The 21,688-nt window shown below is 35.7% G+C and overlaps 2 protein-coding genes across 7 annotated transcripts in view; one reads left to right on the top strand and one right to left on the bottom strand.

Annotated features, from left to right (window-relative positions):
- MARCHF7 (membrane associated ring-CH-type finger 7) overlaps positions 1-5,215 on the top strand; it is a 52,245-nt gene extending 47,030 nt beyond the window's left edge. For 2 of the 6 annotated variants that reach the window (XR_014143587.1, XR_014143584.1), the window contains 3 exons: positions 1,282-1,330; positions 1,827-2,007; positions 3,900-5,215. Coding sequence is in view for 2 of the 6 variants with exons in the window: in XM_081814349.1 (XP_081670475.1) it covers positions 1,282-1,330; positions 3,900-3,958 (108 nt within the window). In the remaining 4 variants the exon portion in view is untranslated. The remainder of the gene's footprint in view (positions 1-1,281; positions 1,331-1,826; positions 2,008-3,899) is intronic. The other 4 variants (XR_014143585.1, XM_081814349.1, XR_014143586.1 and 1 more) reach the window with 2 other exon arrangements.
- A 55-nt stretch (positions 5,216-5,270) lies between these two features.
- The window catches only part of CD302 (CD302 molecule), a 30,159-nt gene continuing 13,741 nt past the window's right edge, over positions 5,271-21,688 (bottom strand). The window contains exons 2-6 of the mRNA XM_006734981.3: positions 21,532-21,642; positions 15,496-15,612; positions 14,050-14,223; positions 12,642-12,668; positions 5,271-8,159 (exon numbers count right to left, since the gene is read on the bottom strand). Of these exons, the coding sequence (XP_006735044.1) occupies positions 7,957-8,159; positions 12,642-12,668; positions 14,050-14,223; positions 15,496-15,612; positions 21,532-21,642 (632 nt within the window). The 3' untranslated portion in view covers positions 5,271-7,956. The remainder of the gene's footprint in view (positions 8,160-12,641; positions 12,669-14,049; positions 14,224-15,495; positions 15,613-21,531; positions 21,643-21,688) is intronic.

Here is a 21,688-nt window from a genome sequence, read left to right as displayed (position 1 = left end):
CTCTTTTTAATTGGGGAGGGAAAATCCAACTCATTATTACAACTTTGAAAACTGACATTGAAATTGAACTCCAAAATCCGAAAGAGTATGGGAAATTAACTTCAATTTCATTTGTTACTGTCCTATAAAAGATTACCAGTGTACTAATTTTTAAGCATTCATATTACAAACTACTGAAGATATGGACCATTGTGTGTTTACTCTGTTCACTCTTGTCTTAATGTAACACTTGAGCTAGCTGTCTTTTAGGTGCTCATAAGTAATCTTACCTCAGTGTACTATAGGGAATTTATACTCTGCTGCCTTGCCCATTTTGTGTGGCAGGGGCTAGGGTCTACATCTCATTACTCTAGCATTGTGAACACTTCATATCTTGTAACGTGTTCACAAAGATATACTTCAAACTATTTTTTAAAACGTTCACTCTGATGATAAAAATAGAGCCAAGTTTCTGGTGGAATGTAATGTTTCTGTTTTATTTTGAAAATTATCAAATAACCAATACATATACTGCTTAATTGGTTAAAAAAGCATTTTTCTGTAATCATGTGAACATTATTCCTGTGAGCCTTTTGGACATTATTATCATTGAGAGAAAAAAGAATGAGCTACCAAGAGCATTCAGAACTTGAGCAAAGATCTCTTGACTTCTAAGGACTTAAGAAATCATAGAATCTAAATTTAGTAAATGCCATAAAATTATTTCTTAAAAGGTGACTTCTCTTTTCAAAATGAATAAACCTTATATAATGCATATAATAAGATCTGTTGGATTCATGCCTTTGTAAAAAGATATAGACAAATTATATTAAAGTGGAAGTCTTTACTGAATTAAAATACTTCTGGAGCTATCAAATTTAGGCAGGAAAATATTGATTATTGTTCCTGTTCTGTTGTTTTTTTTTTTTTTAATTGACCACTAAAAGTGAATTCATTTGTGTCCAAATTGTAATGGTTTTAACTTTTTTTCTCCATAATTTTTGAGGTGTTGTATTTATGCAAGAAGACAGAATGCCATTGGATAAAATTATTTTATTGTATCTGTTTTCAGTTTCTACATGATTCATGATTTCTGCATGACCATTTATATAATGATTATATACCAATTAAAAGATAATATCCTAAGCTTGTAATTTTTGATGTGGGGGTAAAAAGACCCCTATTTAAAGGCTTAAAATGGTGTTTGACTTTTTTAAGTAGAAATGAATCTCCTATACTGATCTCTTTTTAGATCCATTTGCAACATTTAAACTACTATATTTCTTTCTGCATTGTTTCTAGTTTATTAACCTTGCAAGAACTCTTCAGGCACATATGGAAGATCTCGAAAGTAGGTGGAATTTCCCCTTCCCAGACTTGTTAAATTTACTTTTGCAAATTAAACCCACAGAGCAAAACCTACCTGTATATTCTTTCTACCAAATTAGAGCTTCATTTATAGGCCTAATAATAACAAAATAATTGATTTGGGAAGATGGGTTGGGCAACTGACAGGTTTTTTAAAGCATGTTTTTTTTTTAAATTCTATTAATTTTAAGGTACAAAAGGATGTATTTTAAGTATTTTATTTTAAATAAAATTTTACTTTTGAACACCTTAATTTTAAAACTTTTAATCAAAAAGAAAACGTTTACTGGTCAAACCACACTTCTAAATCTGTTAGATTTGTGTGTGTGTGTCTATGAAATTTGACTTGTTATTCAACTTTGTTAGATTGTTAAAGGTTTTCCCTGGGTTTGTTTACAGTTCTAGGAAAATAGGGGTGAAAGATTCCTAATTCTGAGTCTATAACAGAAGCCATAGTTTTTTTTTTGCTCCTTGTTCAGGTCCTCATGGACCTTTAATAGGCAGCCAGCTCCGCCAGCAGCTCCAATCTCTTAAGATCACGTTCCAGCATTAGGACTTCTGCCTGGGCTCCTATGTGAAGGCACTTAATGCCCAAATCTTTACAGGCATCTGCACAGCTTAACCTCAAAGTCCTACAACCTCCAGGGTGCTTCATATCAGGTGGGCACAGACATTGGTGGCTCTGAAACAGTTCCTGGGAATCCAAGATTACCCTACCTATTGTACTTTTTCACCCAAAGCAACTGGCTCCCCAAGATCAGATTCCATTACACTCTTTGAAGTGTTTTAAAATATGTATTCTCCACTTGATTATCTTCTGTACATCTTCAAAACACTTGGAGTGTTATCTGTAGTGTGAATAACATTTTTACCTTTAGGGAAAGCTCAGCGTCCTTTGAAGTAAAGTTTGAGAAGGACTTGGTCTTCATGGGAACCTTTTAATGCCTTGAATATTCTAAGGCATGGATTTTTGTCATTAAGTCTGTACTGTTTTTAAGTTTTGAGAGGATTAGAGGTACAACCAGATAATGCATTTTCACATATCATTATGTGTGAATGGTATATAAAGGAGTAAGTAGTATATAAAATGGGAATTCATTTGGTATATTTTTTCTTTTATACCTTCTTAGTTCGGATCCCTTGTGTAGTCTAACACAGAGATCTCTTTTTTGGTCAATTATAATTTATACTTTGCCAGATGTGATGATAGTTAATTTGTTTCACTGTATATTTTCCCCAGATTGCTTGTTTTGTTTTTTAAACTAACATTCTCATTTAGAATTTAGTTTCCTAAACATAGCAGTGTCTACTCCCAACATATGAGAAAGATGGAGGTAAAATATACCCAAACTCAGCTGTGAGTGAAAGATGTGGGTGCTGCAAGCTTACTCCTAAGTACCAGAGTACTTAGATTCTTACCTGATTAGTACTTAGAATATTACCCTGAATTTTCTTCTCCTGTGGAGTTAATCAAATAGAAAACATGAGAAGTTCCCTGAAAAGCTGTTTTATTTTTTAGTTTGATATTTCTCCATGATACAGCATAAAACTTAACCATAGGATTTACTCATTCATGAGCTAAGTATATGCTTGATACCATTTATTAAAAATGGACTTAAGATTTCTGCAAGATAAATAGACTGAAATGTGGAAACTTAGTTTCATCCATACACGTAGCATAATTTTTTTGTTGATTCCATTTGTTGGGTGCTCTTAAATATTGGGTCCAGTATTAATACAAGAAGAGTATACATTTAGCCTTTCTGCCCTTGATAATAGGGGAAATGCTGGTTGGGTGTTTATTTTAGTGAACTTCCATTTTCCTCAACACATAGAACAGTTTATAGAATACATAGTTTTTTACTTATGTCTTTCCTATAGACATTCTAGGATGTGTATTTTAAACTTCTGAGCTACTTTAATAATAAATTGATGTCAGAAATATGCAAAAATGATGTTTCTGACAATGTGGAAGCATAAGAATAATCTCAACAAAAGATTTTTATTGAGTCCAATTATTTTAACTTAGGCTGTGTCTATATAAAGCTTTTTTGACTAAATAGAGCTTTTCTTGGCATTGTATAGACATAGCTTTTGACGTAAATTGCAAGAACACCCATAACCTATTCTGTGTACATTTTTTTTCATTCTCATCGGATGCATCAAACATGCAGCAGTAATAAACCAGATTCTACTCAGGTGTGTGAGAGCACTTGCCTCAAGTTCATTTTTTCTCTGGTGTCTATATCATTAGCTACTATGAACACAGATTGATCTCAGCTTTTTAGAAGACGTTTCTTGAAGCACATTTTTAAGCATTTTCATATTTATAAAAACTAACCTAACAGAAAGATGTTGGGGGTGGGAGCATTGTGGATCGCATCACCCACAGTCAAACCACCCTAACCCTGTCATAACTTATCATTTTGACCAAACAGTATACTAAATTGGGATTTTTATTTTACAAGTCATTGCTATTCTGGCTTCATATTTACACTTCCATTCTCATCCCCCTTAAAATCATTCTTGATCATCCTGTTTTCTTTCAACAGCTTCAGAGGATGATTCCGAAGAAGATGGAGACCATAACAGAACATTTGATATTGCCTAACTTCATATAAGACAAATGGATGATCTGTGAACAAGTGTTTATTAAAACTGGCAATTAAGTATGAATTAATTTTGTGGGGGAATGCCTATTGAATACATTGACTATATATGTGTGTGTGTGTGTATATATACACACACAACAAGTATATATATTCATTCTCAAGTATTGCTGAATTAAAATTCTGCTGGACCTTTTAACATGGCCAGTGAATCTGTTTATAAACTGGTAATCAAAAAGTATTTTTCTTTTAGGTGAGTGGGAAAGTGTTACCCTTGTTTTAGATATCTAAGCAATGCTGATGACTCTTTTTTGTGTTCTGATTACTGCAGTCATATTTACGAAAAAAGGTTCATGTTTTAGTCTCTTGCTAGTGAAAAAAGTGGGACAAAATATGCTTTTGAAATAAAAATGGCAAATGGCACCTAATAATTTTTCCTTTCAAAATGCCTTACGTTGCAGTCTCATTTTCATAATTATTTGCTTCCAGTGTTTCTAAAAAATCAACTGGGGAGTAAGTTATGAAAGCATATATATTAGGTTTCCAAATTTAATATGAATTATAAATTCACTTAGCAATAAAATCTAATTTTTAAAAAATATATAAGTATAAAATGTATAAATGATGGATAAAGTTTTGTATTGATTTGCAAAATGCAGATTATATTTGATAGGCCATAGTATGTAGATATTCCTTTTAGGAATATTACAGCTGTAAAATATATCAGAATTGCCCGTCAAATGCTATTTGGGAAAAAAATTATTGCAATCTCAAGTTAACAGAATATTTTTAATCCCACATTTAAAGTTTAAAACACTGGTTTTCAATGTGTTTTTTAGTGTTGTCACTGCTTTATAGATAAATACGATATAAATAACCTGTTTGGATCCTGGTCGTTTTTAACTCTTCCTTGGTAATTCTGAGCATTTATTTAGTGACTTAATATTTTTCACGACTTTTGGAGAACAGATGAACATTACCTACTCACCATGAATAGATCTACACTGTGGTCATGAGTTGTGTATACTTTCATAACACTGTATATTTCCTCTGTCAACAGCCTTAGCATACACTTTTAAACACCTTCAGGTGGTTTCAGATTAAATAAAGTCTTATGTTACAGCAACGAACTACATTTTCAGAACCTAAGTAGAAACCATGTAATTTCTCAAATGTGAATCAACAGTTTGCCCACACGTAGTTTGTTGGTCTTAATGTAAAAACCTTGGCTGGAAATAAAGTGCATACTGATTGATTTACTTTATAGTTTGAAATGTTTCCTTTTAAATTGGTGCTCAGAGTAGACTTCAAACATTAGAGCCAAGAACTTTATTAAATAAAATCCTGTTTCATATAAAAATATATAACTTTCTAAAACATTTGCTCAACTCACAGGTTACCTTTGCATTGCCTTAAAGAAAAAATACAAAATTTAAGGATGCCAGTTTCAGTATCTTGTCCAGGTCTTTAGGGATGCTTTGAGTTTGAAACATTGACACTTTTAATAGAACTCAGCATGCAAATTAAGTATCTTCTGCTTAACCCACAAAACTTTTTATTTAAAAATTTAAATAGTAGAAAACATTCCATTGGCATGCAGTTTATAGTTTTGTTATATGAAATGCTTAATGACAGATACACAGTGGCTTGAGCTTTATAGTATTCTCATAGTGCCTTAGTACCACTTACTGTTTCATATTTCAGTATTGTATAAGCTTCCAATACCCTGTAAGTATGAGTTAGAGGGAATAAGGAAAGTGTTTTCACTGGTTGTTACTTTTAAACCCTAAACAAATAGAGACCATATGTAGAATGCAAATTCCTAGGAAAATGAAGTTGTAATACTGTTCTCTCTAGATACTTGCCAAACCTAAGAATTTATATTGTCCTTATTAGCTAGAACCAAGATGTTCAAAAAAGAAATTCATACATTTTGAATGTAAACAAGAACTTTGTTATTCTTAATGTTAAAAATAAATACAGATTTGACCGATCCAGTTAGCTGTTGACCACCAAATAGATACAAGGGCTGGTTACAGATGTTCTGATACATGAAGAAAATTAACAGTTACTACTTCACTACCAGGGACCTCTAAGAACTTACTTGAAAGATGAAATCAAATGTGGAAAATTAAATCAAGTTAAAGCAGCCGTTTTGGAAGAGCTACCACTGGGTAGAAGTTATCAAAATGAACAGAAGAAAATTAGTTGTATGGGAGTTAAGTGGAAGGGGAGATTTTACAGCAGCACTGTCCGATAAAACTTTGTGATAATGGAAATGTTCTATAATTTGTTTTGCTCAACATGGTAGCTACTAACTACACGTGTTTTGAGCATTTGAAGTGTGCCTCATGCAACTAGGGAACTGAACGTAAAGTTATATTTAATTTTAATTTATTTAAATAGCCACATGTAGCTTGTGGCTACCATATTGGACATTGTAGAAATTTGACTATTAGAGAAAATTTTAAGGAAGAGTTAGGATCATGCCTAGTTCTTAAAGGACTGGTAGAACTTGAATAGAAAAAGGAAGGAATTCCAGTCTGTTCACTATTTGTACCACTCGGCTTATCAATAATAAAATAGACAGTATCCAAGATCTCAGAAGTTTAAAGCTCTTACAGATTGTAATTGTTTTGTGGACTAAAGCTAGTGTAACATCTGCTCGTTTAGTACCACATAGCCACACTGTATAGTCCTGTCATCACTTCGTAGTTTTTCCTGTGTCAGTAAACAATAGTGCCATCAGTTGTGATGAAGGATGTTATTCATAGTGCCAGTGTAAACGGATGGCACAAGCTGGGGCTTTGTTGCCATTGGTCAAGCATGAGAGAGAGTGTATGTTCCCTTAAGTATTCCCCATAACTGATGGCATGTGGGTTAGGGAGAGAGATGACTTCTTTGAGCTTCCAAGTTTCTAAATAGAGTAAATCTAATTTTATGTGAACTCTGCATATTCTTTATCTTTTATTTTTAAGCCATAAAGGATAAGGAAAATCATTCTTGCTTCAGAGCTTTCATTTTCATTTTTTACCCCCAAAATGATTTTCACCTTTGTCTTAAAATGTACATTCACTGAAAACTTTGAGCATCACCACTACAGTAGTATGTAGTGTTTTTCTAGAGTTTTTGCTTACATAGTTTTCATGTCATTGAATGGCTAGTTCATCAGTAGTTGGAGAGCATGAGATACCTTAGGAACAGATCTGGTGGTAGGAGAAAAATCCTTAAAGGGGCTCTATGGTAAAAGTGTTAGCCTCACTGCCAGCCTCCTCCACACCTTCCTGGTATAGCTGTAATCTTACTGTTTCAAAAAATCTATAAAATTTTGTTGAAGTTCTAACCATTTGTGATCAATGCTAAATACTATTTCTGCTCCAAAGTGATGTTCTAAAGTAATGAAATTGTAAAATTATGTGAAATATGGGCTCCTTAAAATCTACAATATTTTCTACATCTAACTCAAAAAGGAAGATAAAAAATATTAGAGGAATTATCTGCCATAGTAAATAGCATGTGGATCTATTTAACAGTCTTTTATTTCCCGTATCTTGTTTATTAATAAAGGAGCAAGACCTAGAAACTGTAAAGACCTGGTGATTGTAAAACTACAGTGGTAGGGAGAGTTTTGGTTTTGTTTTTGTTTTAATTCAACTATAACCCACGGTGGTTCAATTAAATCGGAAGGAAGATAGAGCAGTAGACTGGGTTATTTTTATCTGCTTTACTACTTTGGGCTTTATTTAAACTGTTTCAAGTGAAAGGTGCATTTAGGGAAGTGGTTAAAACTACTAAATTATATCTATGATTATTTTTTAAAAGTTCTTATAAGAACCTAAAGATCAATTTTTGTCACAGCGATTACATGAGAATAATGAACGTTACTGGAATAAGGAAATAAACCATAAAAACTAATTTTCATTGCCAAGTTTTACATTAAAATCCTGCACAGGAATCACTGTCAAAGTATTTGACACCTTAATCTGAGATTTCCAAAATATTAGTCAAATTGAACAGCATACTCGTTTTCTTCTGCAACTACCAAAACACAGTCGTCGTTATAAGGTGATTGGGGTGCAGTTGAAAAAACTGTGGTGAAACCAGAATCCAAGTTTCTTTTGTACAGGAACCAAATGATTGCTCCCAAAACTGTCAAAATTACTGTGCTAGCAATCACCAAAGCTGATATTAAAATGTGGTTATCTGAAAAGGAAAAGACAGAAAAAAAAAAAATATATATATATGGAAATCAGTTACTGGTATTGCACTTGGGGGAGCACAAATATAGTTTCATCATGTACATATTTGCCTAAAATTAAGGATCTTCCCACACTGATAAAATAAATTACACATTTATTATGCTTCTTAGCTTGAACAACTGTCATTCAGGATTTCAACCAAGGTTTACAATTTGCCACTCTACTTTGAGATCCTAAAATGGAAATCACCCACACTCAGGGTATACTACAGTTCTGTTTGTCTCCCTTGGGTTTTACTTTATATTTACTGCTCTTTTCAAGACTAGTTGTCTTTAGAGGTTTGTTTACATTAATGAGGCTTATTGGTTCATCTGGTGTTTGGCATTTAAAATTTGTTCCACTGAAAAAACCAGAAATGGCAATAAAAGTATCCTCCACCCCCCCTTTTTTTAACATTTTTTATTTGAGAGAGCGTGAGTTGAGGGGGGGGCAGAGGGAGAAGCAGACTCCCCACTGAGCAGGAGATACAGGGCTCCATCCCAGGACCCTGAGATCATGACCTGAGCTATCCAGGTGCCCTTTTTTTTTTTCTAATTTCAAGTATCTATGTGTGTATTCCTTAGTTATGTTCAACCTTAACAGTTCTTGGCTATTCAAAACCCTTGTAATCTTTCAGTAAGTCAGTCCAGGGAAATTAACTCAGTTTAGGAGTTAGGAGGAGGTAAATGCTTTGGGGGCAAGGTATTTGTATTACATTTAGTAGCACCCAAAAGTATGTCCAAAAAATCTCAAATTATTTTCTCTTTATAGATGTATTTTTACATTATGGTTATTTGTACCTATATCCTCCTTTAAGCTATGCTTTTAAAATGATAAAATGTAAAGATTAGCAAAGAAAATCTGGCCAAAAGTTACTTGTTAAAGTGAGAGAGAGAACCATTGATATTTTTAAAATACTGACAGGCTTCTTTAAAAAAATAACACAGGAGGAGTTGGGTAAATGGCCACAGCTGAATTCTCTCCTTTTTGGTCCTAAAATAAAAGTGTGTAGTAGTCACAATTTGTTAAGGTGTGGGTTGTATTCTTATTGGAGACCCTCAGATAAAAAAATGTGTATCAAGAAAGCGGGGCACATTGTAGTTAAACATTTATGAAATACGTATTTCTTAATGAATTCAGAGCCCACTCTGGATCAAATGTTGCCAGATCTTTCAGCTATTCCTAATAGGGTTCTAAGAACCACTTAGACCTACCAACTCTTTTCTACACATTTCCATCTGCATATATCCTCCCCCACCCCCGTATACATGTGCATAGCTTAAAATTCAGAGTTCTACAAGATATGTAACAAAAAATCCTGTGCTCCTTCTGCCCTACTACTCACTCACCCTGCATTCCCATTCCTGGTAACTTCTGTTATTTGCCTCCATGTTTAAAATAACATGCTTACACGGCTTTTCTTGATTCAGTTTTTTAATGTCAAATACACATAACAAAATATACCGTCTTAACCATTTTTAAGTTGACAGTTCTATAGCATTAATTCACATTGTGCTGTGTCACCATTTATCCACAGAACTCTTCATCTTTCAAACCCGAGACACTATATATTAAACAAGAATGCCCCATTCTTCCCGCCCCTCCCATCAGCCAGCATTTTACCTTGTGTCTATAAGGTCGACTACTCCAGGTACTTCATATAATTGGAATGAAATCGTATTTGTCCTTTTGTGACCAGCTTATTTCACTTAGCAACTAATTTCTTCCAAGTTTGTGCATGTTGCAGGACGTGTCAGAATTGCCTTTTTTAAGGCTACATAATGTTATATAGCCATGTTTTGCTTATCCATTCATCTGTCGATGGACACTTGGGTTGGCAACTTCCACCCGTGGCTATCGTGACTAATGCTGCTCTGAACGTGAGCATACACATCTCTGATACCTCTTTTCACTTCTTTCGGGTATATACCCAGAAGTGGAGTTCCTGGATCGTAGGTATTTCTATTTTTAGTTTTTTGAGAAGCTACCATACTGTTGTCTACCATTTTACATTCTTACCCAGTAATGCACAAGTGTTCCACTTCTCCTTATCTTTGTCATCACTTGTTTTCTGTTTTCTTGTTTTTGTACATAGCCAACCTAATGGCTATGAAGTGGTGCCTTCCTTGATTTATTTTTTTAAGTAAGCTCTACACCCAGTGTGCTTGAACTCACTACCCCAAGGATCAAGAGCCCCATAATTGGCCAACTGAGCCAGCCAGGTGCTCCTTTGCTCTTTTTGATTTTTTTTTTTTTTTAAGATTTTACTTATTTATTTGACAGAGACACAGCAAGAGAGGGAACACAAGCAGGGGGAGTGGGAGAGGGAGAAGCAGGCTTCCTGCGGAGCAGGGAGCTCGATGCAGGGCTCGATTCCAGGACCCTGGGATCATGACCTGAGCCGAAGGCAGCCACTTAACGACTGAGCCACCCAGGTGCCCCTTTTTGATTTTTTTAAATATTTATTCCTATGGAAGAGTGAGAACATGATTCTCCAATATCTACATGAACTCTCAAACACTCCTTTCCTCCTCTTCCATCATAGTTCTAGCAAGCCCTAAACAGAGAAAAAATATCCACGATACATATGACAACTCATATCTAGAATTAAAAAAAAAAACAAACTACCAATCGGGAAGGCAATCCAATTAGAAATAAGGACAAAAAACCTGAAGAGCCATATCAAAAGAACACATTGAAATGGTTAATAAGTGTGTTAAAGTACTTAACATTATTCATCAGGGAAATGAAAATTAAAATGACAGATTGCTACATGTAACATCTGAATGGCTAAAATCAGGTTGACTTTCATGGGATGGATGTGTAGAGTGAATAGAACTTGCATGCACTGACAGGAATGTAACAGTTCAACCACTGAAAAATTATGTGATGGTTCTAATAAAAGCTAAACATATTAGCTATCCTATGACTTTGCAATTCTACTCTTTGGAATGTACTCCAGGAGAGTGACAAAACAGATCAACTGAGAATGTTCACAAGCAGCTCTTACCATAGTAGTACCAAACTAGAAATGATCCAAATATACATAACTAGAGATTGGACAAATTGTGATATATTTATAAAATACTATGCAACAGTAAAATAGGTACAACATATACCCAACATGGGTGAATCTTAAAAAACTGAAAGAAGCCAGTAGAATTACATTTATGTTAACAACAAGCAACTCTAAACTATGGCGATAGAACTCAATAGTGGTTAACTAGGATAGATGGTGGTAGGAGCTACATTTATTGGGAAAGGGCATGAGGGAAATTTTTAATGTAACAGAAATGTACGGTATCTTGATTTGAGAGAGAGATAGCCAGGTGTATACAGAGGCAACCATCAAACTATACACTTAAGATCTGTGCAACTTACACCTCAAAGAGATTAAATGGGGCACCTGGGTGGCTTGGTTAAGTGTCCAACTCTTGATTTTGGCTCAGGTCATGATCTCAGTTGTCAGATGGACCCCTGTGTCTGACTCCACGCTGACCATGGAGCCTGTTAAGATTCTCTACCTCTCCCTCTTCGTCTGCCCCTCCCCCCCACACACGCACACACGATCTCTAAAAAAAAAATAAAAATTATACAACCAATTGGCAAAAATCCACAAGTTTTGTAACCCTTTGTTTCTGGGAATGCAAAATGGTGCAGTTCCTCTTACTATTAGTATCGATCCAAGCTCTATAGCCACTTTCAACCCATTTACAGGGAATCTAATCTTTAGATAACAAGTATTTGTGCGAGGCAGATTCATTCATTGCAGCACTGTAATAGCACGTTTGGAAACAAGCTAAGAAGGATCTGGGGCTGGTTAAATAACTATATCCATACAATGAAAGAGTATTCAGTTGTAAAGAAGAAGTTCAATCTATAGGTAATGATACAGAGATACCTAAAATATATTAGTGAATAAAAGGGGCAAAATAAGTCCTATATCTCAGTTTGCTTATTTTGGCAAAAAGAAATAAGACATTCATTTAAAGAAGAAACTGAACGGGTGCCCATTAAGGATAAAGGTAGAACAGGGTAGATGGGGGCAAGTTGGGAGACAGATTTTTAGTGTTTGCCTCATTATAATTTTGCTTTTTGAGCCATGTTAATATATTACCTGTTCTTTAAAAAGGATTTAGTAAACCCTTAAGACAGATGCTTCATGAATTACAACTATGAGGTCAAATTTTTTTAAATGAAAGATTGCAGAATGACTGCCTACAAAAACAATGGAATTCAATGGGAAATATTTTTTGGTGTTTAAAAAATTCGTAACCTGCAGTTATATTTAGAATGTCAAGTCTTATTCCTAAACTAAGAGACCCTTCTAAATTCTTACAAAAGTTGTTCTACTTTATGTTATACAATTAATTTTTAAGGGGTCTTTAATATTTTAACATTTGAATCTTAATATTACTTGTGGGAAAAATTTTAACAAAAGACTCACCTGATAAATATTTCTTTTCATATGGGACTAAAAGAAAAAAGAAAATTAAAATTAAAATTCAAGTATGTTCATTCTAAGTTTGCCTTTAAACACTTTCAGAATAGTTAAAAATGAACCCCTTATTTAATAGCTTAATATTATCCATATTTCTATTGCTTGGTCAATTGTGTTTTCCATTTTGAACAAAGGTTTTTTTTGTTTGTTTTTTTAAAGAAGATATAGAGGTCTAATGTAATGCATTAGCTTGGTTGGTGGAAAAGTATTAGGTAACTCAAGAAAAAGTGATGAGGTGAAGAAAACAGAATTTTGGTAGAAAAGTATAGAAAACGAAGCTAGTAAAATTGAAGTGTACACCTGTGATCTTATTAGTATGGATTCACTATTTCTGATGTTTCAAAGTTACAGTTTAAAAATTTGGTTTATAATAATGGTGCCCTGAGACTTCATACATGAAAAGAACCAACTTTTTAAAATCCAATAAATACTGGAAGTTGAATTCTACTACCATAAAACTATGAGAAACTTAGTATAGTCACTATAAACTGTAGTTAAGAACCCTGCTGAGGCAAAAAAAAAAAAAAAAGTAAAATGTAAAGGGAAAAACAGCTTTGATTTACAGTAGAAGTAGAAGGGGGTAAATCCTAAAGAGGCGAAATGGGGAAATGGCCAATGTGTCTCAGGCATCCTGAAATCATATTTTGAAATTTTAAGTGTTTTTAATGGGAAAACAATTCTAAAACTTAGAACAAACTTTGATGTTTAATAATAACATCAAAATACTGTGGGACACAATAATTATATTCATTAGAAAGCATTCTGATGAGGAGGAGGGGACGGCTGTAGCCTGGGAGTGGTGGGTGTGTGGAGGGGCAGGGGCCAGGTTCAGAGCTCAGCCCTTGGGAAAAAGGAAAAAAGAAAAGCATTCTGAGAGGTCAGAAGAAAAATTACACTTTAATCCAGAATGAATTATAAACTACAACGCGGTTTTTCTTCATTTGTCTAAACAAAGGATGTTAGTACTTGTACAGGGTCAAATTCTTTGTAGTAAACATTAGAATTTTGGAAGTCAAAGTATTCTTCACCACTTCTGTTTAATCAAATCAAATGCAAGGGAACTGAGGATTCCTTCAAACAACAGAAGAAATTTTTAACTTCTTGTAGGCTCTTAAGTATAAGATAGGATAAAAGTTATGCCTGGTTCACATAATCTTGGTCCTACCTCTGAAATGTAAGAGAATTACATTTGACTTCTGAGAGACTTGCCAGCAAACCATCCTAATATGTTCTGAAATCTTTCTTACTCCCTCTAATTTATTGAGGCATAACTGTCTCAGAGAAAATTATTTTAAAACCAGCCCTACTTTCCCCACCCCTCTAGGAATGGAAAAAAGTCCTCAGTTATACTTACTAGCTGATTTACAAAGGGTTCCTTCCATAGAAGAAATCTCACAATCTCCTTTTTTCCATTCACCTGTCTTGGTGTGCAAAAAGGCACAAGTGTCGACCAGATCCTCACCATCCTCTTGGTCTGTCCACTTATCAAATGTCATATTTGACTGATCAAGCCACTTGAAACGTGCATCTGTCAGTTAAGAATATTTTCATCAGTAGGACAGTTTTAAACCGTTAGAGCCATAGAAAAGGGTCTAGGATTAAAGGTGGGAAGTTACTAAGGTATGTCTGGTCAAAACTTTTCATTGTGGGATTTAAATTAGGAGGAAGAATATATCTTGTGTACAAGCACATCAAGCCAAGCACAAGTACAAGCCTGGGTGGCTCAGTCCGTTAAGCATCTGCCTTCGCTTCGGGTCATGATCTCGGGGTCCTGGGGTGGAGATCCAAGTCGGGCTCCCTACTCAACAGAGAGTCAGCCTCTCCCTCTCTCCCTACCCCTCCACCCCACTTGTGCTGTCACTCTTCCTCTCTCTCTCTCTCTCGCTTTCTCTCAAATAAAATCTTTTTTTAAAAAAAGATATTGGTTGAAGAAGGTTCTATGGATGGGGTGCCTGGGTGGCTCAGTTGGTTAAGCATCTGATTGTTGATTTCAGCTCAGGTCATGATCTCAGGGTTATGAGATCCAGCCCTGTGTTGGGCTCTGCGCTGGGGATGGAGCCTGCTGGGGATTCTCTCTCTCCTCTCTCTCCCCCTTTCTCCCTCTTTAAAAAAAAAAAAAAGTTCTTGAAAAGAATGTAATATAGTAACATTTTCATGGGGAAATAGCCAAGAAAATTAAAATATTAATAGTAAACTTAGTAGTTTCATTTCATTAATTATGTATGTACTTTTGTTTTCTACAGGGACACTAAATACATAGTATTGCTCTGATAGTTCAATTACCTTTATCCTATTGTTGACACACTAATATCTATGACCCTACCATATTAGAAAAATACTGAGCCTAGAACTGTATTTTAATCCAGACAAAAGAATCAACTTTGATTCTTCTCTGTGAAACACACTGAGCTGCTCAGGGAAAAGCTGCCGTCAGTACAGGTCATGTACTGGGTACAGGGTGCACACTGAACAAACAATACCCGGACACCACAGGAAACACCAACTTGAACTAGAGAACTGAAGAATCTCAAAGTCATCAATTTTAGTACCATTTAAAAAAAGTGATTTCCTGGGGCGCCTGGGTGGCTCAGTTGGTTGAGCAACTGCCTTCAGCTCAGGTCATGATCCTGGAGTCCCGGGATCGAGTCCCACATCGGGCTCCCTGCTCGGCAGGGGGTCTGCTTCTCCCTCTGCCCTCTTCCCTCTCGTGCTCTCTGTCTCTCATTCTCTCTCTCTCAAATAAATAAATAAAATCTTTAAAAAAAAAAAGTGATTTCCTACAAGGGTAAATATTACTTACCATCTGTGTCAAAAAACATGCCTAGTAGGATATCACTTGGGGCTTTCCATTGCTTTTTCAAAGTATCCAGTATAAAAGCATTTTCTTCTTCATTATGTATGCTTACCATGTCTGCTCCTGGAATTATTTTTAGGTAGGAAAAAAAAAAGCATGTTTCCAGAATCAATGAAAATCACATGAAGTATATAAAAGTTATGCATTATTATAATACTTATAATAACATTACACTTATACACCTTTTTAAGATTCAGCTTGAGAATATGCACATTTCTGAAAATATGAGAAAAGTAAAATGGGATAAATTGGGCAGAACCATTTTATACTCTATTTCATTCACAGAGTCGGTAATTTACAGACAAGGGAACAAAACCTCATGCGAGGCTTGAGCAATCAACACATTTTCTGCCTCTCTCAACTTCACTCTTTCCCATGACTTCTTGCTCTAGCACTCATGGTTTCTCCTGTCGTCACTGCACTACCGTAAGGAGGCCAAGCTCTGACTACACCCAGGAGAGCTAAAAACTGTGAGAGCAACCTGCCAGAACAGCTCCAAGACCTTGTGAAGCTCAAGCAACAGTGTCTGACCGGCCTCCTTAACTGCCTGCCTGTGCCTGTTGCCCAAAGCCCTGCGCCTTCCCCTGTCTTTGTGGTCCTCAGAAAAGTCTCGGCTTTGGGAAACTGAGCGAGGAGGTCCTCGCTCTCACTAGATGGTTGATCCTTCCTGGGGCTCTTTTGCACGATTCCAGAGCCAAGACCAGCAGCCATCTGTGTGTGTCACATACATTAGCTGTCGTCCTTACAGTCTAAGCACCCCATAACTGTCAGGAGTGACTACCCTTCCGAGAGCCCTTTAACCCTGCTTCGTAACCTAGACAAAGATCTCTCTCACAAATTAAACATCCCACTATCTGTACTACAACAAATATAACTACACGGAGAAACAAGGAAGAAGTTTTGCCTACTCTTAAATTACATGCTTCCAAAACCATCCTGACTTAACAAAGGCTCCCGAAAATGTGAGAATATTGTCTTAGTTCAGGGGTTCTCCGCCTTGAGCAAGCATCAGAATCACCTGGACGGCTTGTTAAAACAGTGCTAGGCCACATCCAGAGTTTCAGATTCAGCCAGAGTGAGATGGGGCCTGAGAATTTACATTTCTAACAGGTTCCAGGTGACGCCACTGCTGCTGATCCAGGGACCACACTTTGAGAATTATAGGAGGCTTAAATCATAGGCTGCTCTATTTATGACATCACGCTCAAGTTGATAATGATTTTCATAAGTTAACAAATGGAAAAGACAGAGCTCCTGTTACATACTGATATGGTAAAAAAAATTTGTATTAGGTGACCACTTCTACATCTTTTAAAAGGGGCTTGTACAAAAGAAGAAATTTAACTACAGGGGAAAGAAAATTACTATAGGGCCAAAAAATCTCCCCCAAACCATATTGTATTATTAAAGAAGAAAATCACAAACTCGTAGCCTAAAGCTCCATTATAAATAAAGAAGCAAACACCTTAATAGAAAAAAAAATGAGTTTCAAACTGTAAAAAAGATAATTCACCCTCATAGAAGCAAATAGAACACAAGAAATGTGTGAAAAATGCAATCTCACTGATAAAGAAATGAAAATTAAAATAAGCAGACTTCCAGGCTTACAGATTAAACAGTGCTGGCCTTGGGTATAACAAAATAGGAACTCATAAGTGGTTAGGTGGAGTAAAAATTAGTACAGCCTTTTTGGAAACAATTTGGCAAGATATGTCAAAAACCCTAAAAACACATTATTTGACCCAGCAATCCTTAACAATTATGCTAAAACAATCATAGGCTCTGTGTTCAAATAAACACAATTATTAATGGTTATCACATGACAATGAAAGATTGAAAATAATGACAATGAAAGACTGAAAATAATAGCCAATATTAGAGGATTAATTAAATCAGTTATGGAATTTCTGTACATTATTAATGTACAGATTAATGTACATTTATTAGGGAATATGCATTGTATTTTTACTGCCACAGACATTTTTTAAGGGAAAATGCAGATTACAGGGCAGTTTGCCAACTACGATCCCTTTTCTTATACATTAAAAAAATTTGCCTGGGGGGAAAAGCCTAGGATACTTACCAAAATGTTAACAGTCATTACATTTCCTTAGGGTGGTGCAATTTAGGGTGATTTTGATTTATTTTATTTTAAGATTTATTCATTTATTTTAGAGGGAGAGAGTGCGGGGGGGAAGGGGCGGAGGGAGGGGGAGAGAGAGAATCTCCAGCAGACTCCCCGCTTAGCGAACCTGACTCAAGGCTTGATCCCACAGCCCCAAGATCGTGGCCTGGGCCAAAATTAAGAGTCGGATGCCCAACCAACTGAGCCACCCAGGGGACCCTGATTTTGTTTTATTTTTAAAAGATCTGCACACGTTTTTCTCATTTTTTATAGTGATCGTGCATAAATTGTGCAATTACCAAAAATCTTTAAAAGAAAAAAAATAATAAGACTGGCCTTTAAAATGCTTAATAATACTTTAATCCAAAGTTAAGATTCACAGGGTTCCCTGAGTCCTATCTCCATTTTTAAAAACTCTGTGATGGTTTTCTTATCCTTTCCAGCTGCTTGTCTGTTAAATGTCACACAGACTTTTCATCTGTTTTACCCTGATACTTGTATTCACGTGTGAAACGTAACCAAAATGCCACTCTAGAAAAATTCTCAAGGGAAGTATTTAACTAGGTTATAGTTTAGGCTTAAGTGTTCAGAGATGAGGTATTCATCCTTTTCTTTGACCTTGTGGCAGCCAATGGAACTTTAATGATTCTTAACCCTGTAATCTAATTAAATACTGTATAAACTTAAATTACTGTGTCAGGCAAATAAGACACACTTTCATTTTCTTTAACAAATGACTGCATAAGTCCCTGAAGAATGCATGTGCTCAAGAAAATTTTTTTTACAATGCATTACCAGTGACAGTACCTGCTGAGATGTAATCTGGGTCTTTTTTTTTTTTTTAAGATTTTATTTATTTATTTGACACAGAGAGACACAGCGAGAGAGGGAACACAAGCAGGGGGAGTGGGAGAGGGAGAAGCAGGTTTCCCGCCAAGCAGGGAGCCCGATGCAGGGCTCGATGCGGGGCTCGATCCCAGGACCCTGGGACCATGACCTGAGCCGAAGGCAGATGCTTAACCACTGAGCCACCCAGGCACCCCTTTAATTCTTTTAATAGCTAGTGACAGAGCTCACAAATCACAAAAAGCAAAGGCTGAAAACATTTATTTCTTCTATTATAATGATAACATATAAATTAAAGGTAAATGTTGCAAAATAAGAAAAATTTTAGTTTCTCGCAATTATTTTCCTCATTATGAATAATGAGAGGGTAATATCAAGAAAATTAGCACAAAGCCCTGGGAATATTTCTAAATATAGCTCTCTGCAGCCCAAAAGGTAACAAGTCACTTGTTTTCTAAATCCCTAGTGATAGGTTTAAGATAGGATTTTTGTACAGCTGGGAAGATTTTATAAATCCAAAGGTAAATATTCTAGTATTCCTATGCTCTTTCTTCTTCATACATAGCAAACCCTGAATCCATGTCCACCATACTACTCTAAATGAAAACACTACTCTAGCCAAAAATAAATACCAGCATTATGATTAATTTTAGCTAATTTTCTAATTCATCAGTGAACTGGGTATTTCCAGAGTGGAAACAAATATAGAGGATTATCAAATAAATGGTAAGGTTAACAGAAATGTATGAGAAAGCTTAAAAAATCTAATCAGTAATATGAACTGCATTTATAAATTTTAACTGGGGAAAAGAGATATATATCTTTTTAGACAGAAGATAAATTTTATAAGCAAATTTGTACATAACAATTTAAAATTCCTAAATGGCTACCCTGCTTAAACAAGTAGAGTTAATGGACTCCGAAACAAGCAGTCAAGATCAAGTCACAAAGTTGTTGGGTGTTTCCAATTTTGTTTTGCTTTGTTGGCTAAAGAAAAATGGCAAATACAAAAAAAAAAAAAAAACCACTACACTTGAATTGTAGAAGTCAGCCAACAAGTATTAATTATGCCTCTATTTTCTAAGCAGTTGCTTACCTGCTAAAGATACGTATTAAAGCCGGACAGTAAACTCTGACCTTGTGGTTCATACAAGCTAATACGAGTACAGAAACGTGTCTCTTCTTGTTTCTCAGCCTCCGATATAATTTCTGTTACTGAAATCTATGCCTAAGTATATGTAAAATAAGTGATTTTTTTCAAAAAAGAGATAGAAAATTGTTACGGGGAAACCCCATTTAAAAAATTCCTATTGGGGCGCCTGGGTGGCTCAGTCGTTAAGCGTCTGCCTTCGGCTCAGGTCATGGTCCCAGGGTCCTGGGATCGAGCCCCGCATCGGGCTCCCTGCTCAACGGGAAGCCTGCTTCTCCCTCTCCCACTCCCCCTGCTTGTGTTCCCTCTCTCGCTGTGTCTCTCTGTGTCAAATAAATAAATAAAATCTTAAAAAAAATTAAAAAAATAAATAATTCCTATTATTCACAGCACCTGGCTGGTTAAGTTGGTAGATCACATGGCTCTTGATCTCTTGTGAGTTCAAGCCACATGTTAGGTGTAGAGATTACTTAAAAATAAAATATTTTTAAAAAAATTCCTATTATTCAATTCCTTTAAAATGAAGCCATACTGGTACGTTGGAAATTTTGTTTTGTTTTCAGAGAAGCAATATTCAACACCATTTGGCAGGTATGAGTTTCTCAAAGGGAAACAATATGAGTACTACGTGGCACTTAATGGGATTAAAAACTTCTATGCTTACGTTCATTCCTTCTATAAGTATGATTTGATATTCTTCCAAAATGTCATATTCGTTGGTTGTCAGAAATTGTTTTTTTTTTTTTTTAGGTAAAGGGCATTTCTAAATTCTGGAGTTATTAATAAGCCTAAGACAAAATTTAATGAAATGATCAAGAGATTTTAGATCTCATGCAGTAATAAAAAGCACTTCTAAAAAATCAAGGACTGTCGTATCACCATCATAGATATTTCAGTTGAAAGAGATGCTATTCCACATCCTAGTTTCAGTTTGAACTTACAAGAATCACAACAATTAGAGGCTTAACAACAAGGATGCACTTTGGGCCAAACAGCCAAATGTATAAAGAGCACCCAGACACACCTTTTTAAAAATGACATTTTTAGGAGTGCCTTGGTGGCTCAGTCGGTTAAGCGTCTGCCTTCAGCTCAGGTCATGGTCCCGGGTCCCAGGATCAGCCCGCGTCAGGCTCCCTGCTCAGCGGGGAGTTGCTTCTCCCGCTCTCCCTGCTTGTGTGTGCATGTTCTCTCTCTCTCTCATAAACTTTTTTAAAAATGACATATTTATTTGAAATATTTCACAATGTGGAGTTGTAAATATACTTTCCAGAGAACACAGAGTGTATCTGCTAGCAAATAGCCTTTTTCTCCAACAGACACTTCTTTACCAGTTTCACTTCGTGGTCCCATCTGACTTCTGCCCACACTGCATACCCAAAACAGCACTCTCAAGGGCAGAAAACAGAGTGATTAAGAACCATGGCCCTAAACTCAGATCCGAACCTGGTTTGAATTCTGGCTCTGCCAATTATTACCGCACGACTTTGAACAAATAACTGAACTTCATTTCTCCCCTGATGAAAAGAGGCTAATGATAAAGCACCTGATAGGTCTGTTAGGATAATTAAACCCAGGTAAACAGCTGATGTACCTGAGCACAGGGCCCGGCACCGAGTATGCACATTAAAAAGATAGTGCCGTTGCTAAGTTTCTGTCAGGTAGCTTTGGACAGGATTGTCTAACAGCTGTCTTCCAACTCAAAGGTTAAATATATACCCAATTCCATTGTGTGGCTTGTATATTCTACAATAAAAATTGTTCATTTATTACAAGGACCCAGGTGAAAGATATGACAAAACCATTTTTTGAAGAAATTAGATAAAACCATTTACGACTGTGGAAAAAAAAAGAATAAGCTTACCATGGTCAGTACACTGATTTCTGACGTCCTCTATGCTTCCTACTTTGACGGCTTCTTTAAGAAAAATGTAACAACTGTCTTGAAACTGAACCCACGCAGATGAAGGACAGTCTGTGTGGGAAAAGAGAAACACTGTGAAATAACTTGGGAAGAATTC

This window comes from Leptonychotes weddellii, chromosome 3 (assembly GCF_054177405.1).
Source record: "Leptonychotes weddellii isolate Sample4059 chromosome 3, ASM5417740v2, whole genome shotgun sequence".
NCBI classification, from domain to species: domain Eukaryota; kingdom Metazoa; phylum Chordata; class Mammalia; order Carnivora; family Phocidae; genus Leptonychotes; species Leptonychotes weddellii.
Note: the sequence above shows the minus strand (reverse complement) of the source record. Positions and strands in the feature narration are given on the sequence as shown.